The sequence below is a fragment of the Maniola hyperantus genome, chromosome 20 (assembly GCF_902806685.2).
Source record: "Maniola hyperantus chromosome 20, iAphHyp1.2, whole genome shotgun sequence".
Classification (NCBI taxonomy): domain Eukaryota; kingdom Metazoa; phylum Arthropoda; class Insecta; order Lepidoptera; family Nymphalidae; genus Maniola; species Maniola hyperantus.
Window position 1 is genome coordinate 12425284 of NC_048555.1, and position 23936 is coordinate 12449219.

The 23936-nt window shown below is 41.0% G+C and overlaps 2 protein-coding genes across 3 annotated transcripts in view; both read left to right on the forward strand.

The window, feature by feature from the left end:
- The window catches only part of LOC117992072 (pregnancy zone protein-like), a 44775-nt gene extending 21632 nt beyond the window's left edge, over positions 1-23143 (forward strand). Inside the window, exons 12-29 of one of the 2 annotated variants that reach the window (XM_034979724.2) lie at positions 3011-3236; positions 3820-3989; positions 4661-4807; positions 5964-6071; positions 6551-6747; positions 7475-7557; positions 8251-8369; positions 8633-8771; positions 9273-9397; positions 10320-10442; positions 10987-11347; positions 11741-11898; positions 12601-12781; positions 13880-14037; positions 14878-14995; positions 20156-20349; positions 20801-21833; positions 22373-23143. In XM_034979724.2, the coding sequence (XP_034835615.1) occupies positions 3011-3236; positions 3820-3989; positions 4661-4807; positions 5964-6071; positions 6551-6747; positions 7475-7557; positions 8251-8369; positions 8633-8771; positions 9273-9397; positions 10320-10442; positions 10987-11347; positions 11741-11898; positions 12601-12781; positions 13880-14037; positions 14878-14995; positions 20156-20349; positions 20801-21833; positions 22373-22506 (3774 nt within the window). In that variant the 3' untranslated portion in view covers positions 22507-23143. Of the gene's footprint in view, positions 1-3010; positions 3237-3819; positions 3990-4660; positions 4808-5963; positions 6072-6550; positions 6748-7474; positions 7558-8250; positions 8370-8632; positions 8772-9272; positions 9398-10319; positions 10443-10986; positions 11348-11740; positions 11899-12600; positions 12782-13879; positions 14038-14877; positions 14996-20155; positions 20350-20800; positions 21834-22372 lie in introns of those variants that run through there. The other variant, XM_069505396.1, reaches the window with a different exon arrangement.
- Positions 1709-2636, forward strand: LOC117992074 (meso-2,3-butanediol dehydrogenase-like). The gene has a single exon (XM_034979726.2). The coding sequence runs from the start codon at positions 1782-1784 to the stop codon at positions 2529-2531; it is 750 nt and encodes a 249-aa protein (XP_034835617.1). The 5' UTR covers positions 1709-1781; the 3' UTR covers positions 2532-2636.
- Positions 23144-23936: the final 793 nt, after the last annotated feature.

Genomic DNA, 23936 nt, shown 5'->3' on the forward strand with positions numbered 1-23936 from the left:
GAATATTAGTCATTAAACATGGCTAATATTCTTTTTAAAAAAAACTAGCTTATGGTCGCGACTTCGTCCGCGTGGACTACACGACTTTAAAACCCCTATTTCACTCCCTTAGGGGTTGAATATTCGAAAATCCTTTCTTAGCGGATGCCTACGTCGTAATAGCTATTTGCATGTCAAATTTCAGCCCGATCCGTCCAGTAGTTTGAGCTGTGTGTTGATAGATCAGTCAGTCAGTCACCTGACTTTTCCTTTTATATGTATATATAGATTATATATTATATTATAATATTATATTTTTTAAGGTTTTAGCTTTAGTTTAAATTATTAATTAATTAACTTTTAATTTGAATATATTATTAAAAATATAGATTACCATCCCACTCATAGCTTCGCGAACAAGGTAAGATAATATTAATTATTATCATCCCACTCATAGATCTACATATTTCATTATCAGATTATCAACCGATAAATATTCAGGTAAGATAATATTAATAACTAGCTGACTAGCTGATGCCCGCGACTTCGTTTGCGTGGAATTAGGTTTTTAAAAATCCAGAGGGAACTGTTTGATTTTCCGGGATAAAAAGCCTAAAACAGTGGCTCTTAGGAAAAATGCAGGTATGTAGACATTTTTTGTAGATCTGCAAAATCATCATCATCATCTATCATTATCATTCTTATCTGATCTACAATTTTTGGCTAAGCTAATTTTATGATAAACTTACCGTATTTCTGAAAATCGCGAAAACCCCGTTTTTGTGACCTTTGACCCCGAGTAAATTTTTTTCCCGGTATATGTCGGATCGATGAGGACTTTTCACATTTCATTTATAATTGTTTCGTTTCACTTATAAGTGTTTTAAATAATCCTACCAATTTTCAGCCAAGTGTGAATTATTGTAACCTTGAAGTCTAAATTGACCTGGCTATAGCATTTCTTATCTCTTTAGGAATCAATATCAGTTTATGTAATATTGTGCAATAATGTGGGTGCTCACATGCAAAAGTAAATTGGTTTGTATGTGTATTAAGTATGGGCACCTATTCCGTTTATATTGATATATTTTTTGAGTTCTAATAAAATTCGGCTTCGGCTCCTTTCTAAGATATTCGGCTGTTTAATATATTTTAGAAGCTACAAAGTCTTCTTCAAGTTACAAACACGTGGACATGATTTTGTACAGTAAATAAATAAATTTATTGTAACATTTCCAATAAAAAAATAAAGTTACAGCCACCGATAACTAATATAGTTCATGCATTTCACGAGGGCGAGTGGCTCATGCTTGTGTTTAAGTCGTATCGGTATAAGTAAGGTACACTAAATGTGTGCGTTTGTGAGCGCTTGCTCGCGACTGATTGGTCCGACATGCACGCACACTTACCCAATGCCCGTGTAAACGACGTAACCACAAGTAAAGTTCACTCGCCTTCGTGAATTGCGAGAACTGTACCTACTCGTATAATGTCAAATTTATAGTTACAGAAAAAGCCAGGATCATCTTTGTTTTCCATGCATTTAACTACTTCCTCATGCTTTTCATATCAACCCCAAGTATCTACTTAAATAAACAAAGCACTCAATTTCTATCATTACTCTAGAGTTTAGATAAAATTGCTGAAGAAAATTAAACTTTATTTTATCACTCATAAGATTTCAATTGTTACGGGTGTGTTAGACAACGATTTTCCAATATAATGCGTGGATTTAATTTTCTATGTACAAAATCATCTATTACTGCAAAGTGTATAGTGACAACTGAAATCAGAAAATCAAAATGGGTTTCAAGAACAAAGTTGTTATAGTGACGGGAGCTAGTTCTGGGATTGGAGCTTCAGTGGCCATAGCATTTAGTGCCGCAGGAGCTAAAGTAGTTATGGTGGGACGTAACGAAACCAAGCTAAAAAAGGTCGCTGCTCAATGCAATAAGCCCCTCGTTATAATCGCTGATGTAACAAAAGACGATGATGTCAAAAGAATCATGGATGAAACCATCAAAAAGTTTGGACAACTGGACATCTTGATAAACAACGCCGGACTGTCCCGCGTCGGAAATATCATGGAAGCGGACAACATGATGAAATCATACGACATCATCATGAACACGAACGTTCGAGGCCTTGTCCACATCACCAGTCTGGCTGCCCCACATTTAGCCAAAACAAAGGGGAATATCGTGAATATTTCCAGCGTTGCAGCCTTAATAACCCCAACTTTCAAAGGAACTACCAACTACTACATCTCTAAAGCTGCGGTCAACCATTTTGGTGCTTGTGCTGCTGCTGAATTGGCTGTTGACGGTATCAGAGTTAACACCATAAGTCCTGGACCTGTCAGAACTGATTTTATAACCAACGCCAAATTGGATGCTGATTATGAAGTTATTAAGACGAAAAACGTCCTCAATAGAATTTCAGAGCCAGAGGAAATCGCCGACTTGGTTTTATTCGTGGCCAGTGATAAAGCGAAAGGTATTACGGGTTCCAACTTCTTGAGCGATAACGGCATGTTGGTAAAACGCAATTAATTTAAAAATTAACGATTCGGATTAATTTTGTTGTTTCTTTAGATCGAATTACCAAAAAAAATTTACTAATTTTTATATTGATAATAAATATATTTGGTAACGTAACATTTTCTTTTATTTTGCAAACCTTTCACAGAACATTTTCGGCTAAGTTATTTTTGAGCTGAGCGACTTGACAATTAATTATCCTACCCTGATCCGACTGCATTATTAGACCCAGATCTAACTTGATAACTACACGCTTGTCTGTGGAACTTTATATAAACTGGCGACCATTTGAATGTTCATTTGAGTAGGTAGCACAGACGACCTATAGACGCCTAATACCCGGACCACCCCGATCGCCAAGCTTAGGCAGTTGCTTAGCATAAAAGTCGGCCCACGCCCGTTCGGTACCCTCATTCCGCACATTGTCTTGATTACGTGACTTTTGAGTCAAAATTTTTGTCAGTTTATTTTTTAACCTTGTCTTTATAAAGGTGGAAGCAGCCTGGACAACCCGTCAAACTCTTCCCGGATCCGTCGCATCCCTGCAAATCTCAACACCCGGTCCAGCTCTCTGTGCCCTGACCGTGCTAGATACAGCATCAAAATGGGTGCAGCCACCAGAAAGCGTGAAGAACCTGATGATGCTTGGACTCAGGAAACTAATCGATGGGCACAGGAATGTTACTGAGCATGACGCGGCTGGCGAGTGTTTCTTAAGTATGATTTTATCTTCATATCTTATTCTTCGAAGCTTCTTTTCATTTTAGGGTTCCACAGTTTACTACATGTATTAGTCTGCGGACCAGGTGGGAGCGGGTGAGTCCTGAAAGGCGGACAGCTGATGCGATGCCATACATTCCATGCCGCTTGGCACCCGCTCTCGATTAGAACACGTCAGCCAGGCAGCAGCAGCAGGTTAGCCAGCTTCCATCTTGGACTGCATCATCACTTACCATTAAGCGAGATCACATTCATCATGATCAACCGATAGACGTCCACTGACATAGGTCTCTGGGACTTCCACACGCCACGGTCTTGCGCCGCCTGAATCCCGCGGCTCCCTGCGACTTGTCTGATGTCGTCCGTCCACCTAATGGGGGTCTTCCAACACTGCGTCTTCCGGTGCGAGGTCGCCATTCCACCACCTTGGAACCCCAACGTCTATCGGTTTTACGAACTATGTGTCCTGCCCAATGCCACTTCAGCTTCGCAACCTGTTGATCGCTCGAGATCGCAGTCAAGCAACTTCCATAATTAAGAAGCTGATGTTTGTTAGCGACAAGTTCTCCGTTTTTTCCAGCGTCAGACACACTGGACTTACCCTCATCGAGTGTAGAGCTGATGAGTACCTGGCTAGCATCAGCAGGAGTAAGAATCTTCGGTGGCAACCGTCCACGCAAGCACTGCAGTGTCGTTCCTGCGGCGTTAATGGCTGATGACGACAGTGCACCGAGGAAAGACTTCTCAGAGGTAAAAACCGACGAAGTGCGAGTCAGACTCGCGCACTGAGGGTTCCGTACTACAGTCGTATTTTTTCGACATTTGGCACGATAAATCAAAAACTATTATGCATACAAATAAATAAAAAAATCTGTTTTAGAATGTATAAGTAAAGCCCTTTCATATGATACCCCACTTGCAGTGGCGTGCAGGTCATAGAGGCATACTTGCACTGCTTACCCCAGTTGTAACAGATCAATGCATATTTTCATTGACCTGCTATCTTAAACAGGTTCCTACCTAACTAATGCATACCCTGACTTCAAACTCTGTGCACGCCACTGCCCACTTGGTATAATAATCTTGCTTTAAACGTTGAAAATACAAATTATTTGTTCAAAATACATTTTAATTTTTTTTGTGATATGACCACAAATTCACGGTTTTCAGATTTTTCCCCTAATGTCTGCTATAAGACCTTGCTATCTGCCAAATTTCATGATTCTAGCAGTACTGTTATATCTTCTGTGTTCTAGGTCAACGGGAAGTTATTAGGTTAGGTTTTTATTTTTAATTATTAGGTTTTCTTGACGACGACGACGCGACGGCCAGACGGATAGACAGACAAAAAGTGATCCTATAAGGGTTCCTTTTTTCCTTTTGAGTATATAAATTAGTTATTCTGTCTTTACCTTTTGTAGTCATGGCTATGGAGGTTAGCCGCCATAGGCACCAACGGCTCAGTGACTGTGTCGGCTCGCGCACCGGACTCCATCAGCAGGTTCGAGGCTTCAGCCTTCTGCCTCGCTAAGAACGGCGTTTCTGTATCCCAACCAGCTGTTCTACAGGTACACTATATTATTTGCTCTATGACAGATTTGCGTTTAACTGTATAAGTCCCGCAAATTGCTCATGCACATGGTCGCCATTTTAGTGACGTCAGCACTAGACTGAAGTTTCGAACTGATGGTATATTATTATTTCGGCTGATGTCAAAATGACGCCATTTCAATATTAATGAGACATGGTTCCTGGGCAATAGCAATTTGCGGGACTGCTAGTCAGAGGGACACGCGGAGAAACCTCCCTCCCTGCCAGGTCACTAGCCAACAATATCCCCGAAGAGAGATTATTAGCTATGTTACCGGGGTGCACCGGCCCGAATACTGCTCTTCCCCTCGGATGCATCCAAAAGGGACAAGCAGCACCCAGCCACAGTGGGAATTTACCTGGCTGGCACCACGTCAATACCCTGCCTTTTTTATCGCTGGGAAATGCGTTTACGCATCCCCCCTCCTGGAAGCCCGCCAGCTAACCAACCGGCCAGCCAACTGGAAGGAAGTATGTGGGACTCGCCGGTCGAAAGGCGACCGGCGAGTGCTAGCTAGCTAGCTAGCTAGCTAGCGACGTGTGCCGAGGCGGACCCTCCACCGGGTTTTTTAGATAAATTATTAGCCATGTTACCGGAGTGCACCGGCCCGAATACTGCTCTTCCCCTCGGACGGATCCGAAAGGGACCAGCAGCACCCAGGCACACTGGAAGGTTACCTGGAAGGTGCTCTCATACCGTCAATGCCCCGCCTACGACATGGCAACGCGACGTTCGTTGACCTTTAGCGTCACTCAGATGTTTTACTTGCAATACCTATATCGTAAACTTTTACAAAATTATAGGATTTTTTAGCGTTTAAACTACCGTGAGTGATTTCCATCATAAATACTATCTGTCCCGGCTTACTCACGTGTGTAGTCGACGTTAGCCCGACTAGTTTCGAACCCATCCGGGGTCCTTTTTCAAGGGAGTCCGTCCGCGCCCGCGCCGCGTCGACTACACACGTGAGTAAGCCGGGACAGATAGTATTTATAGGATTTTTGTATATTTTTTTCGCATTTTTTTTGTGGTATCACATTATCACCTGTCTTAGTTTTTGCCAGCGCGAGCGGTCTGGATACACTACACCCTGCATTTAGTTAAATACTTAAACGTGTCCATTTTGTTGTCAGGTGTTCCGCGAGTTCTTCATCCACGCGGACGGTCCGCGGCGCCTGAAACGTGGGGACACCGCCGTTGTACCATATCGCATCTTCAACTATCTGTACCAAGCGATTAGCGTAAGTACTTATCCAATGTCCTTATAAAAAACCTGAAAGTAGTTTGTTCAGAATCAGTAACAGAATCGATTGCAATCATTTTTAGTACGGGTTATATTATTTTGACCTAAAAATACTTTAAAAACCTGCAAGTTTGAACACCGAGTTGAATGAACGCATGCGCCAGCTGATTCGAGGCGCGCGAGCGGGAGCGCGCACGATCGACGCCAGCCGTCCCGTTCGCTCACAGCCGCTCGTTTGGGGTGACCATGTTTTTCGAGAACAACGACTCAACTTAACAAGCTTATAGCTTCGTAAATTTTCATTAAATATTTTTGAAATTTTGTGTGTAGGTATATTCTTTATGTAAAAATATTTGACACATGTTTCGGTTTTTGCTCAAGATGTCGACTTACCTAAAAGCTCATAATAATTTATACCAAAGCCAAGCTTTTTAACTGACTTTAAAAGCATGTTACTCAATTTGAATACTTTTCCAGATCAAAATACAAATATCAACAGACAGTCGTCTAAACAGCTCGACGAATGCTGAAACCGTATGCATACAGCCTCGATCTTCAGCCGCGAAACGTCTGGAAGTTTCGGCGAGACAAAATGGCGCCGGGAGACTTCGCATCAAAGCGTCAACTGTCAGAGATTACCGATGCACCAACAATACTGGGGGGAAGGATGTCAGGTGGGTTTTAGTATTTTTTTTGGGTTCCGTACCTCAAAAAGAAAAAGAAGTTGTCTGTCTGTCGTATCTGTCAAGAAACCTATAGGGTATTCCCGTTGACCTAGAATCATGAAATTTAGCAGGTAGCTATGTCTTATAGCACAAGTACCTAAAGGAGAAAATCCAAAAACCGTGAATTTGTGGTTCCTTCACAAAAAATAAAAAGATTGCAGAAATTGAATGGCTGCGATTATTTTACAAGGCACGTGACTTGCCAGAGGTGGCCGCTGACTTCTGCAAGTCTTGTTGTGCACACAGCACACATCATAAGAATAAACTCATCAACTTATAGTTAATGCCACAGAGAATTCAACCTCAAGAGTACGCATATACTCGTACAAGGGTTTGCATGAAAACAAAATCCTGAAATGTTGGCGGGGGATAACCCACCACCTCCCATGGCCCCACTAACCTCGCGTTTATATATGGGTCGAAACGCGGGAGGACGCCCGTTCGGTACTTGCTCGGTGGCTCTTTTCTGGTGGTTGGCGGGGGACAGGGGAGAATGCTTTGTTGTGATTGGTGGACTCAAAAGTCACGTAATCAAGACAATGTGCGGAATGAGGGTACCGAACGGGCGTGGGCCGACTTTTATGCTAAGCAACTGCCTAAGCTTGGCGATCGGGGGTGTCCGGTTATCAGGCGACTATACGTGGTGGTCTGTGTTTAATGCTTATTTATTTTACAGTGACGAGGTTGTCATCCGAATCGACATTGATCCTGAAGGTGTTCCCACGCAGGAATATAGATCAGCAATGATATGCGCCAAAGGTAAGTATCAACCGTATTTTTAGGGTACCGTACCCGAAGAGAGCCAGCGGGACTCTATTACTAGGCCTCCGCTGTCCGTATCAACGGGCTGTATGTACCGTGAACAAGGGACACCCCTCCATCTCCCATGGCCCCACCAACCTCACGGTAATATGGGCCGGATCGCGGGAGGGCGCCCGTTGCTCTTGGCGTTCTCCCGGGGTGCCTTCTTGACACCCTACAAATTATTTTGTCTTCTCCTTGTCCCTTATGCTTACTTTCCCTCCTTGGGGGCTAGACGTCACTAGCACAGCTGAGATCCCTCCTAGTAGGCCTGTACGCTCCGAGCTGCTTCGCCTCTTATGCCAATGATGCGCGAATTCCCGTAGCCGGTTGTAGTTCCCCGCCGATGAGACGAGGTCCGTGTAGAAGATCGGCCCCGCTTCCCCGCCTACGATCCCATCTTACATCGTCTCCCGCAAGTACTGTGAACCGTAATAGGTAGAGAGTTGAAATTGTCACAGAATGTGTGTTTCTATTGCCACTGTAACAAAAAATGATAACATTTTCAAAATGGCCGCCATGAAAAAAACGCGCTCCATCTTAGTCTACATCTTCACTTGCCAGTTGCCAGCAGGTCTGATTGCAGCCAAGCGTTACTTTGAACTAAAAAAATCTTTCAAGCCGAATATGTAGTCTCATATTTTCTTTCAGATATTTACAGTCTGAAAAATGAACCAGTCGTGTGGAAGTGGTCTCAAATAAAAGCGGTGCCGGGAACCGAATCTGTGACCGTGTGGGCCGCTGGGAACACTATTGCACCCCTGTTAGCTGTGAGTATTTTTTTTCTACCAGATGATGCTCGCGACTTCATCCTTGTGGATTTAGATTTTATTTAAATCCCGTGGGAACTCTTTGATTTTACGGGATAAAAAGTAGCATATGTTACTCCCCAGGTATTTGATTCACGTCGATCCATTGCTCCGTTGCGACGTGATCGAAGGGCAAACCAACAAAGTAAAACAAACACACTTTCGCATTTATAATATGGATAGTGGTATAAGTATGGAAGTGTGGATATGGATATTTATCTTAGGACGCAGACGCACTAGTGCAGCTGCCCAGAGGCTGTGGAGAGCAGAACATGGCGCGTCTAGCCACCAACCTGTTGGCTTTAACCTTCCTCGAGCCGACGTCCACACCTGCTGTCATTGCAAAGGACCACGTTGCTAGAGGTAAGACTTTAACTAGGTAATCCTTGATCTGAGTTACGTATTGTTTTAAGGTTAAAAGTTAGCTTAAGTTTAGTACCTACCTTATGTAGTAAATGTTTTATATAAGCTAGGACTTGGAAGCAGCTCGCCAACAAACTGACCTGATAGTTTGGGAAAAGATATAATATTGTTTATTCTCATTTTGTAGTTTTAATGATTTAGTATGTTTCAAACCCGCAATGTATTGCGTGCAAAACTCCGGTTAGTGCCCCACCTACGACGCGACATTGACTCCGAGTGGCCTACTTACGCAACGTTCATTGACCTCCAGCGTCAGTCAGATATTTTTCGTATTTGCAATATATCGTAAGCTTTTACAAAATTATAGGATTTTTTTCATATTTTTTGGCGTCTTTTTTGTGGTATCATATCAGTAATCATCAGTACTATCACCTGTCTCGATTTTTGCCAGCGTTCTGGTTACACCTGTAAAGTAAGCAGCAAGTCCTTGGTATTTGGCAGGTTTTACTCGGCAACTGCAATACGTGCACCCGTCTGGCGGGTTTAGTGCCTTCGGCGCGTCTGATACCTCCGCCTCCACGTGGCTGACGGCTTTCTGTGTCCGCTACCTACGGAAAGCTTATAGGGTAAGCTCAAAAGTATTGTAGTTTCCATTGATGACGAGACTCCCATAGTTTCACACACGTTTGGGAATGTGAATCTACAACGTTAGTTTTAGAATAAGCAAAAACGAAACACGTGTCGAATATTTTTACATAAAGAATATACCTACATATACAAAATTTCAAAAATACTAACCTAATGAAAATATACGAAGCTATAAGCTTGTTGTGTTAAGTCGTCCTCGCAAAACATGGTCACCCCAAGCGATCGGCTGTGAGTGAACGAGACGGCTAGCGTCGATCGTGCGCGGTCCCGCTTGCGCGGCTCGAATCAGCTGGTGCATGCGGTCATTCCACTCGGTGTTCAAACATGCAGGATTTTGAAGTATTTTTTGGTCAAATATATCACGTAGTAAAAATGATTGTTTGATTGATGAAGTACTTTCAGGTTTTGCGTATACTAAAAACTTACTTATTATGATTGTACCTATAAAACTAACGTATACAATATATATACTAATATACTTATACCTAATACCTACGAATACCTAATATACTAATAGGTACAATCATAATAAGTAAAATAAAAAGACTTGTCCCGACTTACGGACTAATCTACATATTAACGCACAGCCTAAACCACAACTCAAAATATTAACTTTAAATTTTCGAAATAAGTTTTCCAGAGAAAAATCCAATAGACGTTCTCTTTCTCTCTATCTCACTGTCCCCTTTTTCTCGCGCTAGTTTGTGATTGGTTGGTCTTTCAAAATGGTTAACGCCCACTGAATTTTTGTCTTTGTCATACGTATGGGATTACATAACAGAGGGAGCAATATACTTATTTTTCTCCGTGGATAGAGTATAGTCTCGGAGACCTCGTTTCATTCGGGCAGATAAAATTTCGAGGTGAAAACTTGTAATGTCACAAAATGATTTATCTTAGGTGATATCCGGAGATACCCCAGTGGCTCCGGCGATTCTTCAAGCAGAGCAATGGCTGAGGGCGCAACAAATGGAAAATGGCTGCTTCCGAAACCAGGGCCATGTCTTCCATCATGAACTTAAGGTAATTTAACACTTTGATCTAAAAAGCTCCATGAAACCTCATGACCTCTATTGTTTACGGGGCTGTTGTTCGAAAAAACGTCTTCCGGTCGGTGCCCCCCCCCCCCCCCTTATGCGTGATCTAAAAAGCTCCATGAACAGGATTCTTCTTAAGCTACCCGATGTCTTGGGAAATTTTTATCCTCAGCGCATATTGAAAGCCCCATGAACAGGATTCTTCTTAAGCTACTCGACGTCTTGGGTAAGACATCGGGTTATATTTGATGTTTACCCATTAATAATTTTAAACCACCACGGTGGCCATCCTTAGCGCATATTGGTAAGTTCCGAGATCTCTTACGGACACATCGGTGCCCCCCCTTACAGGACGCCCACTTGTTCCAGAGGAAATACTCGTAACCTGACTCGCTATGAGGTGTGTGTGAGGTGAGGTGTGCACAGTTTTAGGTTGTAAAACTGTGGTATACCCAGGTATATGGAGGTAGGTAGGTCAATGTACAACATTTCTTGCCGGCTACTTTAAGTATTTTTTTTTGTATCACCAGGGAGGACTAAACGAAGATGGCGAGATATCGAGCGTGGCCCTAACCGCTTACGTCATAACATCCCTCCTAGAAACCTCCCCATTATCCTCCAAACTCCTCAAAAACACCCTCTCCTGCCTCCGAGCATTACCCCCTTCCAAATCCAAGTCCAAAGTTAACCCTTTGCGGATCTACGCCCATTCCATTATTACATATTCACTCATGAGGTTGAAGAGGTATGAGGAGGAATTGAAGAAAGCCAATGAAGCGTTTTTGAGGGTGAGGAGTGATGCTGGGCTGGAACAGGATGAGGAGTTGAGGGAGCTGCTGGAACTGCTGAGGATGGCTAAGAGAACTGAGGACTACGTTTGGTGGGAGACAGGTACCTGTATTCTCTTGAATTAAAAAAATTACAGTTAACAAAAGAGAAGTTAGGTTTGGGCGTCGTCGTTACAACTTGCAGTTGGCATTCTGTTTTGCTGCTGGTTAGAGCGAAAAGTGTACTACACCAGTAAAAGTAGTTTAGAATTGTTGGATTGTCAATAAGACGCTAGATTCTTTTGAATGTATTATATATAAGATTTCAATTGATTTGTTTGATTTGTTTTTCAAGTGTATCCTGTATTCATACTCTCTGTTAATCTATTAACAATAAAGTTGTTTTAAATTAAATTAAATTAAATAAGTTTGGAGTAGAAAGTTCTAGGTATGAAGAAGTCGATACTTTCCATAAGTTTAGTTGTTAAATCTTGTTCCCCTTCCTCAAACTATGAAGGCAACCTGGCCACATCAGTGGAAGCTACGGGCTACGCGTTACTAGCGCTGTCAGAATGCCCGCCCGCCCTGCGTGACAACTGTGCAGCTGACGTAGCGGGCGCTACGCGGTGGCTGGCCACGCATAGAAATGCTGCTGGGGGATTCGTTTCCACACAAGTAAGCACAGTGTTGGGGCAGAGGGGGTGGTGTGCCCCAAGCCTCGGGTTAGAAGGGCCTGCAACAATTTTTTTTTAAGAATATTAAATGACTAATATTCCCCTTTCCTCTCCAATTAAGCGTCAGGCTTGTGCCAGGAGTAGGTACGACAATAGTGCAACGGGCGGGGTTTGAACCGTCGACCTTTCGGTTTTCAGTCGACTCCTTTACCCGTTGAGTTATCAATCCAAGCCTTGAGAAATCCGCAAATCTCAAATCAGACCGAAATGTTTTCAGTAAGTACAAAGAAGGTAGTGGCCCAGTTTGTTGTTGGAGGCCCTTAAGGATCTTAAGTAAAATTGAAAAAAATTGGTCCTCGCTTCCTCGGTAGGAAAGGCATTCCAAACCAGGTGGTAGATGCAATTGACGATTCAAAAGTACTTGTAAGGTTTATTTGAATAAAAAAAATCTAAATAAAAGGAAAGCCGACTGACTGACTGATCTATTAACGCGCAACTCAAACTACTGGACTTGAAATTTGGCATGCAGATAGCTATTACGACGTAGACAGCCGCTAAGAAAGGATTTTTGAAAATTCAACCCCTAAGGGGGTAAAATAGGGGTTTGAAATTCGTGTAGTCTACGCGGTTGCGGGCATAAGCTAGTCTTTCTATATCTATTTCAGCAATTAAGACGATTAAAACCAATATTTTTCAAACCTAGGACACTTTAGTGGCCCTCGAAGGCCTGTCCCGATGGAGCACCCTCCTCCCGTCAGTCAACAACCTGACGGTCACCATCCGGAGCGGGGCGCACCGGAAGGAGCTTCGCCTCAACCCCGCGGTAAAACTACCTGAACTCGCCAAGATTCCTGTAACTGACCAACTCAAAATTACTCTTGAAGGTAAGTGACCATTTTTTCGAATTATTTCTTACCCATCACTACCCCATAATTTTACCTATCTACTAGCTTATTCTCGCGACTTCGTCCGCGTGAACTAAAGAAATTTCAAACCCAAACCCCCTTAGGGGTCGAATTTTCAAAAATCCTTTCTAGCCGATGCCTACGTCATAATAGCTGAATGCCAAATTTCAGCCCGATTCACCCAGTAGTTTCAGCTGTGCGTTGATAGATCAGTCAGTCAGTCACCTTTTCCTTTCATATATTTAGAAGATTGGTATAGTACGCGACAGGTCGAGATGGCGGTCGGGGTGGGTACGCCCCGCACAGCCCTCGGGCTAACCTGGTGCGGGCGAGCGCGGGTGACGTGTGGGTGTGCGGGGCGTCCCCCACCTCATACCCCGATTGCCATCTCAACCTGTAGCGTACTACTTGGTAGGACAGGACAAGGTAGGTAGGCCGCCCACCGGACAGCCGCGCAGTGCGCCGCGCCGAGCGATAAGCGCGCTTTGTTTACGAATAGTGTTACCATGATTTGCTTATTTTAAAGTAAAAAATATTTCAAAAAAGGTACAAAATTATGAATGGAAATAGGTATGTTCTATTAAAGATACAGAACCACCAAAAAAATTGTGCAAATCCAAAAAAATCTTCCTGTAAGTATATGTAGGTATACTCGTAAATGCGAAAGTGTGTTTGTTTGTTGGTTCCTTGACCAAAATTTAATTCAATTGGTTTCAAAATCATAGATAGACTTATTAATCTTCTTACATAATAAAAATAAATGTTTATGTCTGTTCGTTACTTATATGCATTCGCGCAACGTTCATCTGATAAAATTGTTAAAAATTTCTACAGTTCTTGTTTGAACTCGCGGGAATGTCTCAAGAGCCTCAATAGCTCAACAGGTAAAGGAGTGGACTGAAAACCGAAAAAGGTCGACGGTTCAAACCCCGCCCGTTGCACTATTGTCGTACCTACTCCTAGCACAAGCTTGACGCTTAGTTGGAGAGGAATGGGGAATATTAGTCGTTTAACATGGCTAATATTCTTTTAAAAAAAAAAAAGTGACACGTACACAAAACATTCTCCCATTTGCAGGTACTGGGTGTGCATTAGTCCAGGCCACTCGCTTCTACAACACGCTATCTGAAGAGGCAGAGCAACGCAACACTCTGTCAGTGCAAGTGGACGTACAAACGGACGGAGCGTTCAACTGCGACAACAACACGGTCTGCTTCTGTGCCGCCACTGTTGAGGTGAGAGGTCGTCTTTTAATATTGTATATCAAATCTTTGAAACGATCTTTCCTACCGAGAAGAACCAGCCAGAAACTCGGCAGTTGCGAGTTTCTTGCTGGTTCATCTCGGTGGGAAAGGCATTCCGCACAGCTCAAACTACTGGACGGATCGGGCCGAAATTTGGCATGCATAGCTATTATGACATAAACATCCGCGAAGAAAGGATTTTTGCAAATTCAACCCCTAAGGGGGTGAAATTGGGGTTTAAAATTTGTGTAGTCCAGGCGGACGAAGTCGCGAGCATTAGCTAGTAGTATATAATATGTATACTAAACATAAAGCGCTTAGATAAACAAAGAAGTACGGATATAAGAAGAAAAACAAATGTTGTGGATGCTTTAAAACATAGTAAAAGACTAAAATGGGTATGGGCAGGTCATATCGCGAGAATGGATACGCAAAAATGGACAAAGAAATTGTCTGCCTGGTCTGGCCCCCGGGGGAAAAGAAAAAGAGGCAGACCGCTGGAACGTTGGGCAGATGAAATAGCTAGCATAGCGGGAGAGAATTGGGTCAATAAAGCTATAGACAGAAAATTGTGGAAAAAAATGGAGGAGGCCTACACTCATATAGAGGTCCTTAATAAATAAAAATACTTAATATTATATAATATTAATATTGAATAAAATATATATATATAGTTACTTAACATTAAATCAAATAATACATATAAATAATAACAAACTATAGACATAAATAAAAGTGTGTGTTAATAAGTGTAAGAACAAGAAGGAACAAAAATAGGCTATAATAATAAATAATAATAATATAATATGTATTTTGGATCGTTTCCTGTAGGCGTGCGTGCTATGGGTGGGTCCGTTCCCGGAAATGGCGCTGCTAGAAGTGGGCCTTCCCGGAGGCTTCGGGGCTGACGCGGCGGCGCTGTACGCACACCTGCAGCGAAACGATACGTGTGAGTACAAGAGGACGGACCGTGGGGGTGCGTCTTGCGGGGCGGGCGGCGGTGGAGTTCCAGCGAAAAGAACAACAAATAGGGTTATTTGCTACAGCCCATGACACCTCAAACTTCATCTCTCGCAGCATTGCAGTCCCGTCATGACCACGACTCATCTTCTTCTTCTTCTTCGCTCTGGGCTGGTTTCCGCACTTAAACGTTTCCGTCTGTTGTGCGTGCGTTGCCCCTCCCCGCTGAAGTCTTCACTCCAGCCATCCAAGCTCACTCCAGAAGCCGAGTAGAACGCCCAGGTTGCCGAGGGCTTCATGGAATGAGGTCGGGGAACCCAAATGGCGTTCGCGTTGTTCTGCTTCCACGACTCATGCAACTGGGTCGAAATATCGACATATAAAATTATCAAACTAATCATGTTTTGTACCCGTTATCTTCATTATAATCATCATCATCATCAACCAATAGACGACCACAGCTGGACATGGTCTCTTTTTTTTTTAAATTACAAAAAGAAAACATACAGCATAACCATAAAACTAAAGTTAATTTACGAGATTATTACATGGGCCAGTAAAGTCTTCACCGTTAAGTTACACATTTTTTAAGGTGGGAGTCCATTTCCAGTAGCAGACAATGAGGCGTGTGCCCACCATGACGACATGGGTCCCATCCCTGCTATCAAGCCTTGTTTTGTGTGCATTTCTTGATAGCAGAGACGAACCCACCGCACTTATATTGGAATTGGTCCACATTTTGATATCTCTTGTAGGGACTTCCTCACGCCACGGTCTTGCGCCGCCTGAATCCAGCGGCTCCCTGCGACTCGTTCATTATAATAGGTTCATCTATTGTCATCATAAATTATACAGAGTAGTTGAGTTCACGTAAAAAGCATTAGCGAAGAGAGCATTCGAGTAAATGGCTCTGACGTGCACTCTGCCTGAGCAACGCGATGTCGCGAGAACCATATAAAATGTTATGGACTAAGAACCCGTGAGGGCCAGACCTTCGTTATTTTATAAAAGCTTTATAAAAGTGTCTATACACATTGTCCCCAACACAAGGAGGACCGATCAGCGACTATGAAGTTTGGATCCTGGTGGCTTTAGCAGATAACAGGTAACAAAGACGTATAAAATCTTTCGTCAAAATATAAAATCTATTTTTTTTATATTTTCTTCTAAATAATATTAGAAGGAATATCATGTATTTCCAAACACTGATGCTGAACTCTATAGAGCGCACTTTGACTTTGCTCAGACTTAAGATTGAGTTAAAATGAGACAGATTTATGTGAGAGATATACTTAGCTCTGTCTCGTTTTAACGTCTAAGCTAAGTCAGAGTGCGTTCTATAGATGTCACCCTTAAACTTTAATATATCTTGGGTGTCTGGCAGGAGGTTGCCACGATACTAAATGTCTAATACTACCTATTTCTAAGAAAATATAAAAAAATTAGACTCTATACATTGACGAAAGATGTTATACGTCTTTATTACCTGCAAAGCCACCATGATCCAAACTTTATATTCGCTAATCGTTCCACGAAGAGAAACTTCAGCTTTTATAATATAACGAAGATCTGGCCCTCACGTGCTCTTAGGCTATTATCTAAGTACTCCTTTACTATCGCGGTATCGTGCATAATGTATAATGTAGTGGGATGTTTGAGCAGAATATTATGGTAGAAGCTTTTACTACGGCTTCGTACTGTTACAACCCTAGCCTAAATAAATGAATAAAAATATTTTTTATTCAATTAAACTTTTACAAGCACTTTTGAATTGTCAAATGCATTTACCACTGGTTTGGAATGTCTTTCCTATCGAGAGGAACCAAATTTGATCAAAAATGAACAAATTAGTCATTATTTTGACTAATTTCTTAAACTGGACACTTTCAAGTAAAAAAATTTATCTAACCTGTGAAGATGATACCTAGGTACTGCTAGGGGCGAAATTTGAATGCCATAAGTCTACTTTGTCGCATTAGTTTACAAATTGTGAAAAACCAAATTAAGTTTGAATTTCGCGGGCAGACCCACCTTCCACCTTAAGTGAACAGTTTCTGAAATGAAATATGAAACCGACAAACTAAGTATAAACGGCTGAAATTAATAATCAACAATTGACGGATTTGTAACCTGTCGTTAAATTTGCACCATGTTTGTACCGGATGTACTTATATCAAATCTTTGACAAGAGCAACCGCCGATACATAAGTAAACTTCCTACAACCTACATAGTACTAGTTAATCAACAGTGAAACGCTCGGGGCGTATTTCAGTAATTCAGCCGGCACTAGGTCAAGGGCGAGTCGCACGAAAGCGCCCTGTTTACTCGCAGCCTTTATCTAGCGGAAGATTACTTTCATTCATTCTCATTTTGTTAACTACCTAGTACCTATTTACTTTGAATCGACTTTATGTGGGGACCTACACATTGAAATAAAATGCACAAGAAATGAAATAAGTCCTTGAAATGTGGCCCGAAAAATATCAGCCAAAAAGCTTATTTCAAGTTACTCAAGGTTTGCTTAGGTTAAGTTTTATTTTAGAATTAATTTTTTAGTTGTCATTTGAAAAATTCGAATGTTTTAAATTTATTGTCGATGACAAGAGGTCTTAAATACAAATATTTTGCAATCTTTATTAAACTTTATGTACAAGTGTCAAGGTAAGTTGTAGATATTATAAGATTTGTTTTCTACATTTCGTAATAAGAAACATAGATGTGTATATGTGTGCAGCGATGTTAATTCGTTTGTGAGCCCTCGTCTATATATCTACTATTATAAGTCAATGGGACCATAGAAAAATATCATCACCTATACACGATCCATCCAATGGTTGAGACTTGGGAAGTCTGTACCCGTAGTACAAGATTTTACGTCTCACCAAACCAAACCAAATTCGAGAGTCGAAATACTTCCGCGTTACAGTAAAATGGACCTAAACAGCCTTGAATTGAAGTCAAATATTCAATGCCACTGATTTTAATTTCGCAATGTTTCCGCTTGGAGCGCTGGCTGTAGAAGTGTAGACAAACTTGAGCTTTAAAACAAGGCATTTAAGATCCAGTTTACTGTAACGCGGAAGTATTTCGACTCTCGAATTTGGTTTGGTTTGGTGAGACGCAGTGGCGTGCAGGTCATAGAGGCATAAATGCACTGCTTACCCCAGTTGTATCAGCTCAATGCATATTTTTCATTATGACCTGCGAGTAAACAGGTTCCTACTTAACTAATGCCTACCCTAGCTTAAAAGTCTGTGCACGCCACTGGTGAGACGTAAAATCTTGTACTACGGGTACTGAACTCGAAATTGTAGTCGATTATCTAATACCTACCGTGTCATACAATATGTCATACAATATGTCATACTCAAGTTGGATTGGATTCCGAAACAAAGAAATCTACTATTTCTTTTTTTTTCTTTTACCTACAAAAACTGTTCTATCTATTAGGTCACGTTGAAACGAAAAGCCTAAATGAAAAGTGGGAAAAACAAAAGCGGACGACGAGTCTCGCAAACGTGTCCTAGATATCGCTCTCAGTTTCAGATGAAACAAACACTTCAGCGGGCTTTGATATAGCTTCTGGGTCACGGAAACGGACACTACCTAACCTTAATACCTATTAGGCAGACAACTGTCAAAAAACTTTTTTTTGGTTTTAAGTTAATCCCAAAAATTAAACTTTTAAAAGTCTAGTAAGAAGTAGCATTTTAACTAAGTATAGCATATTATAATACATACCTAACACTTATGTGTGAATTTGAAGCGATTATGTAAATACTTGCTTCACTTGCTTTGACCGTGAAGAAAAAGACATGATGAAGGTTTCCTACCTTCATCATGTCTGAGAGTTTTTTATAGTGTTCTCAAAAGTGTGTGAAGTCTGCCAATCCGCATTTGGCCAGCGTGGTGGACTATGGCCACACTCTTCTCATCCCGAGAGATGATCCGCGCTCGGTAGTGAGCCGATGATGGGGTGATGATGATTATGATGATATCTATGAAATAGGTAGATAAGTATATCGCAAAATTACTGGAACACTGTTATTATTAGATATAATCCGTACAAAAAAAGCTCTCACGCGCCATTTTAACTTTATATGTCAACTGTTATGTCAAAAGTACGGTTAACCTTTAAATTAAGGACTAAAATCGTACTTTTGACATGCCAGTTGATATATATAAAGATGTTTACTTGTGTTGTGTGCAATAAAGTATGAATAAAATAAATAAATAAAAAGTTAAAATGCCGCGCGAGAACTCATTTTGTACGCATTATATTTATACCTCACCTATTTCCAATAATAAACCGAGTAATAAGCATGGCTCCAGCTCAGCTGTGTCAGTTGGCACCGTCAGCTGTTTACGTCTGGAATGACATTAATCTGCGTATGGCTGCAATAATAAACTCGCAATACAAATAGGGTGACCACATGTTGCTCCTTTTATGGGACATTCCCATTGAAAAATGTTTCTCAAAAAATTTGGATCTTCAATAAAATACCTTAGGTAGGTGTTACGCTCGTAGAATCTGACAAAAGACTTAATATAAATCGCTTTTTGAAAACAGAAATTCTTAAAATTAAATTTAAATTATTATTCGGTAACAACGTCGTCAAAAAGTCCACCCCTGATTGCCGCTGGGTCAAAGGTGCCCATTAGGCTGGCAGCATTGCCATGCTGAATGGCGATGGACAACCTTTGGACCAGGTAGGCCCCAGAGCGCGGATCGCCTCTTTCCCTTAGACGATGGCCGATGTCAGGCACTAAACCCTTCGCTTCTTCGCCCCAATCGTGGGTTTTAAAAACTACCAGAGTGACACAGTTCAAACTTATATAATACGCTTATGCCCAGCATGCGTTACAATGCGACCCACGCGCCACCTATTATACATTGATAGCTATGCTACACTATGCTATAAACTTTCACGCAAGTGAAAACAACAACTATAGAAAGTTTCAACTCAATCGGACGAGCAATGCGTGAACACATATGTAATGAATGAACATAACCATTATTTTCTATAAAATGTATGGATGGATGGATGGATATATGCATGTAGCCGGGTGTGAGATATGTAAAATGTATGGAAGTAGTTCTCTAAGAATTTTGTATTTCTACTTTTTCAACAGTATCTTTGTTTACAGTACTCCGTCGCATAGAGCTGTCCCCAAATAGTGGCAAAGCTACCCTATACCTCGGCACACGTGACGGAAGCGACACGATATCTCGAGCTGGCCACCAGTGTTATAAAATTCACGCGGTTGGGCCCAAAGCAAAGACCACACCTGCGCATGCCAAAGTGTTGGACTATTACCGGCCAAATATCAAGGATACACAGGTCAGTGTGAAGACATCTTTATAAATAAATCATCATCATCATCAACCGATAGACGTCCACTGCTGGACAAGGTCTCTTGTAGGGACTTTCAGACGCCACGGTCTTGCGCCGTCTGAATCAAGCGGCTCCCTGCGACTCGTCTGATGTCGTCCGTCCACCTAGTGGGGGGGTCTTCCAACACTGCCTCTTCCGGTGCGAGGACGCCATTCCAGCACCTTGGGACCCCAACGTTTATCGGTTGATATTAGCCCAAGTTCTAGCCCAAATGTTGGCCATTATACATAATAAGTATTGTGTTTTTAATACAATGTTTGCGAATTGACGACAATTCATAACTGACGTAAAGCAACGATCCCTAGATCTAGGGTGGAGCGTGTTTACCTAGAAGACCTCTATTCAATCTTGTTTTGAATTCATTTATATTTCTTAACAACAAAAATATTTTTTGTAGATGTACACCATACCAGAAGACTGTCCATCCCGAATAGTCCACGATACAGGCAACTACCACACATCAGATAATCTCTTCAACAAAGCTAAATCGTTAACTGATAGCGAGGAAATACTTATCACTCACGAATTCTCCTTTGAGGATATACCTGAAGGTATTCCACTTGAGGATCCTTTATACGACAATTTGACTAAGAGAGATCAAAATGAGGATACAGAAGAGCATATGAACGCTAAAAACCAAGTTTTTAATAATGAAAATAATAATCGTAATAAAAATAATATGATTGATGAAGTAAATAAAAGTATCAGAGATGAAAATGAAATTCCAACAGAAAACGAATATATGACAAATACCAGTGTGGTTGTTACTGATTCAGTTACGATACATACCTATGACACAAACTTTAGCATTAATAGAACAAATATAAATGAACACATAAATACAAAAGATGAAAACGAATTTCCAAGAGATCAATATGTAACACACTACAATGCAGTTATATCTGATTCCAATACAACTAATATTAAGGAATCAGATAATAAGAATAATGAAATTCATAAAGATAGTAATTTATTTAACGGATCAAGACTAAATGAAAGTGTGAAAGATGAAAACGAAATTCCAAAAGGAAATGTATATATAACCAATATCAGTACAGAAACAAATAATATCAACTATCACAAAAAAGATAAAATAGTGGACGTAGTTAATAATATAGACACAAGACATCAATTGGAAAATTTAGTTAATAAAGAAATAAATACTTCAATCGATATACAAGATGAATCAAAGATTTCGAATGAAGTTGTTCGTGATACAACTTCTGAAATACAGGGTTACAACAAAAACGACGTAAAAGGAGAGCTAATACTACATAATACTGAAGAAAAACTAGCAGTAGACAACCCTTTGCTCAATGATTTCCATGTGATAGATTCAGAAAAGGATCTAGATGTACCAACGGGTATCGAAGGACCGATTCCTGCGATTGTTTTGCCGCCAAAGAATTTTGTCGCTCCTTCAGATATAGGTATGATTTATAGATTTTAATTATTTTTGCTCGTTCCAGAATGTTTTTAAAAGACAATAAAATGGAACAGGATATAAATGTTTGATATCAGGTTATTTAAGTAAATTTCTATAAGCTGCTACCAAATTAACCTACCATATGATTCGGAATCCTACTGACAAAACTAGCAAGAAAATTGACGGTGGTTCTTTTCAATATTTTTTAAAGATTTTCAATATTTTTATCTTTATTTTTAATAAGATAGTCCCTCTTCCCTTCCATCTTAATAATCTTAAAGTTTATATTTAAAGTAAGTACGGCAATGTTGCTATGGGTCGGGTTTGAACCGCCGACTTTTCGAATTTCAGTCCACTCTCTAATTACTACGACAAAATATAAGCTGATACAGCTTATAGCTTATAGCTTGTACAGCTTATATTTTGTCAAATTCAGTTTTGACGGGCTACAAGTTTTACATGAAACGTTCGGCATATTACCACAAACCAAGTAAATATAAAAATAACTAACGGAAAAATCAGAAATAACCCTTTCTTTTACAGTTTTTCCTATCAACTCACATTCAACGTGGAGAAGATTTCCAGAAGTTCCATATAACCCAGATTATTACCAACCTCCGTATTACTATAAACAAAATTATAACATAAACTATAAGCCAGTGTTGCCACCTTATTAATAACTCTTAAATGCACTAATTTTTAAATAAATAGCTCAAACCACTGTTGCATTTAAAATAATTATATTTATAAAAAAATCGTTTAAATATAATTATAAGATAAATATTTTTAATACATAAGACTGATACACTTAGAAGTTGTGTAAAATTAGAAAATTATGTAATAATTCATTAGAATTAATAGTTTCGGTTTAACATGAGTGTCCGGATTTTCAACAGTAGAAGATGGTCACCCTATTCTAAATTAACTAATATTTTTAAATAAAACATCGTTAACTGGGATTCTTGTAAGCGTTAGGTATCGTACGCGACAGGTCGAAATGGCAATCGGGGAGGGAATGCCCCGCAGAGCCCCCAGGCTAATCCGTTGCAGGCGAGCGCGGGTGACGTGCGGGTGTGCGAGGCGTCCCCCCATCTCATACCCCGATTGCCATCTCGACCTGTCGCAGACTATAGGTACCTAGGTATTTATTATGTAATAATAGATTTACTTACTTAGATCAATTTAAGTACCTACTCGACGTAGATGAAACCGTAGAAATATTATTGGTGGAACATGGCAGCGCAAAAAAAGAGGCTGTGAAGATAAGAATATTTAAATAAATAAAATAAAGTTATCAAAAAAGTTGTTTAATTTCATCAAGTTACTATTACTTCTAGGAGCGTTTTGTCTGCCCGATCCTATGTACCACATTAGACAGGCCACACGATGCGTTTTCGGTGCGTTGCGGCGCCGCATCGCTGTGGATTTCAGTATTGGATGCCACACGTGCACTGCATGTGACTGCATTGCAGACAGTATGGCCTCCCCGCCTCGTCTCTCTGGTCCCAAGTCCGTTGCGCGTGCGGCGCCGCACGACGCGACGTCGGAACGCATCGCGTGGCATGGTACAGCGATTTCCATGTAGGATGACGCAGCGGAACCGCTTGGCCGCCGCATCGCCAACGCAACGTACCGTGTGGCTTCACTCTGATGGTAGCTGTGTAATGGCTTTTAACTCTTTCTTACGATCAATCAGAACAATTTATAAAGTCTTGGCATTGTAATTAAATCTAATTCAAATAATATAACATTTCCACACACACACACACACACGCGCGCGCGCGCACTCATATTGTCATATTGTATAAGAGGGCGATGATCACTGCAACACAGTGTAAACTTCTGCAGGATCATCATTCCCATCTGTTATTGTTTGTGAAATTACTTATGGGTGAAAAATTGTTTATTTAAATGAAATGACTATCATTGTAGATCGAATGCGTAGTCTATAGATGTGAAGCCTTACGACTAGGATCAAGTATGTTCAGCGGAATTCCGTGACGATTTGATATTGAAATGAGACCTGACTGACTACTGACACCGAAGAAAAATTGATAAGTAGGTAGTTACAGCAGGCATGGCCGTAGTCATGGGGGGCAGTGGTCAA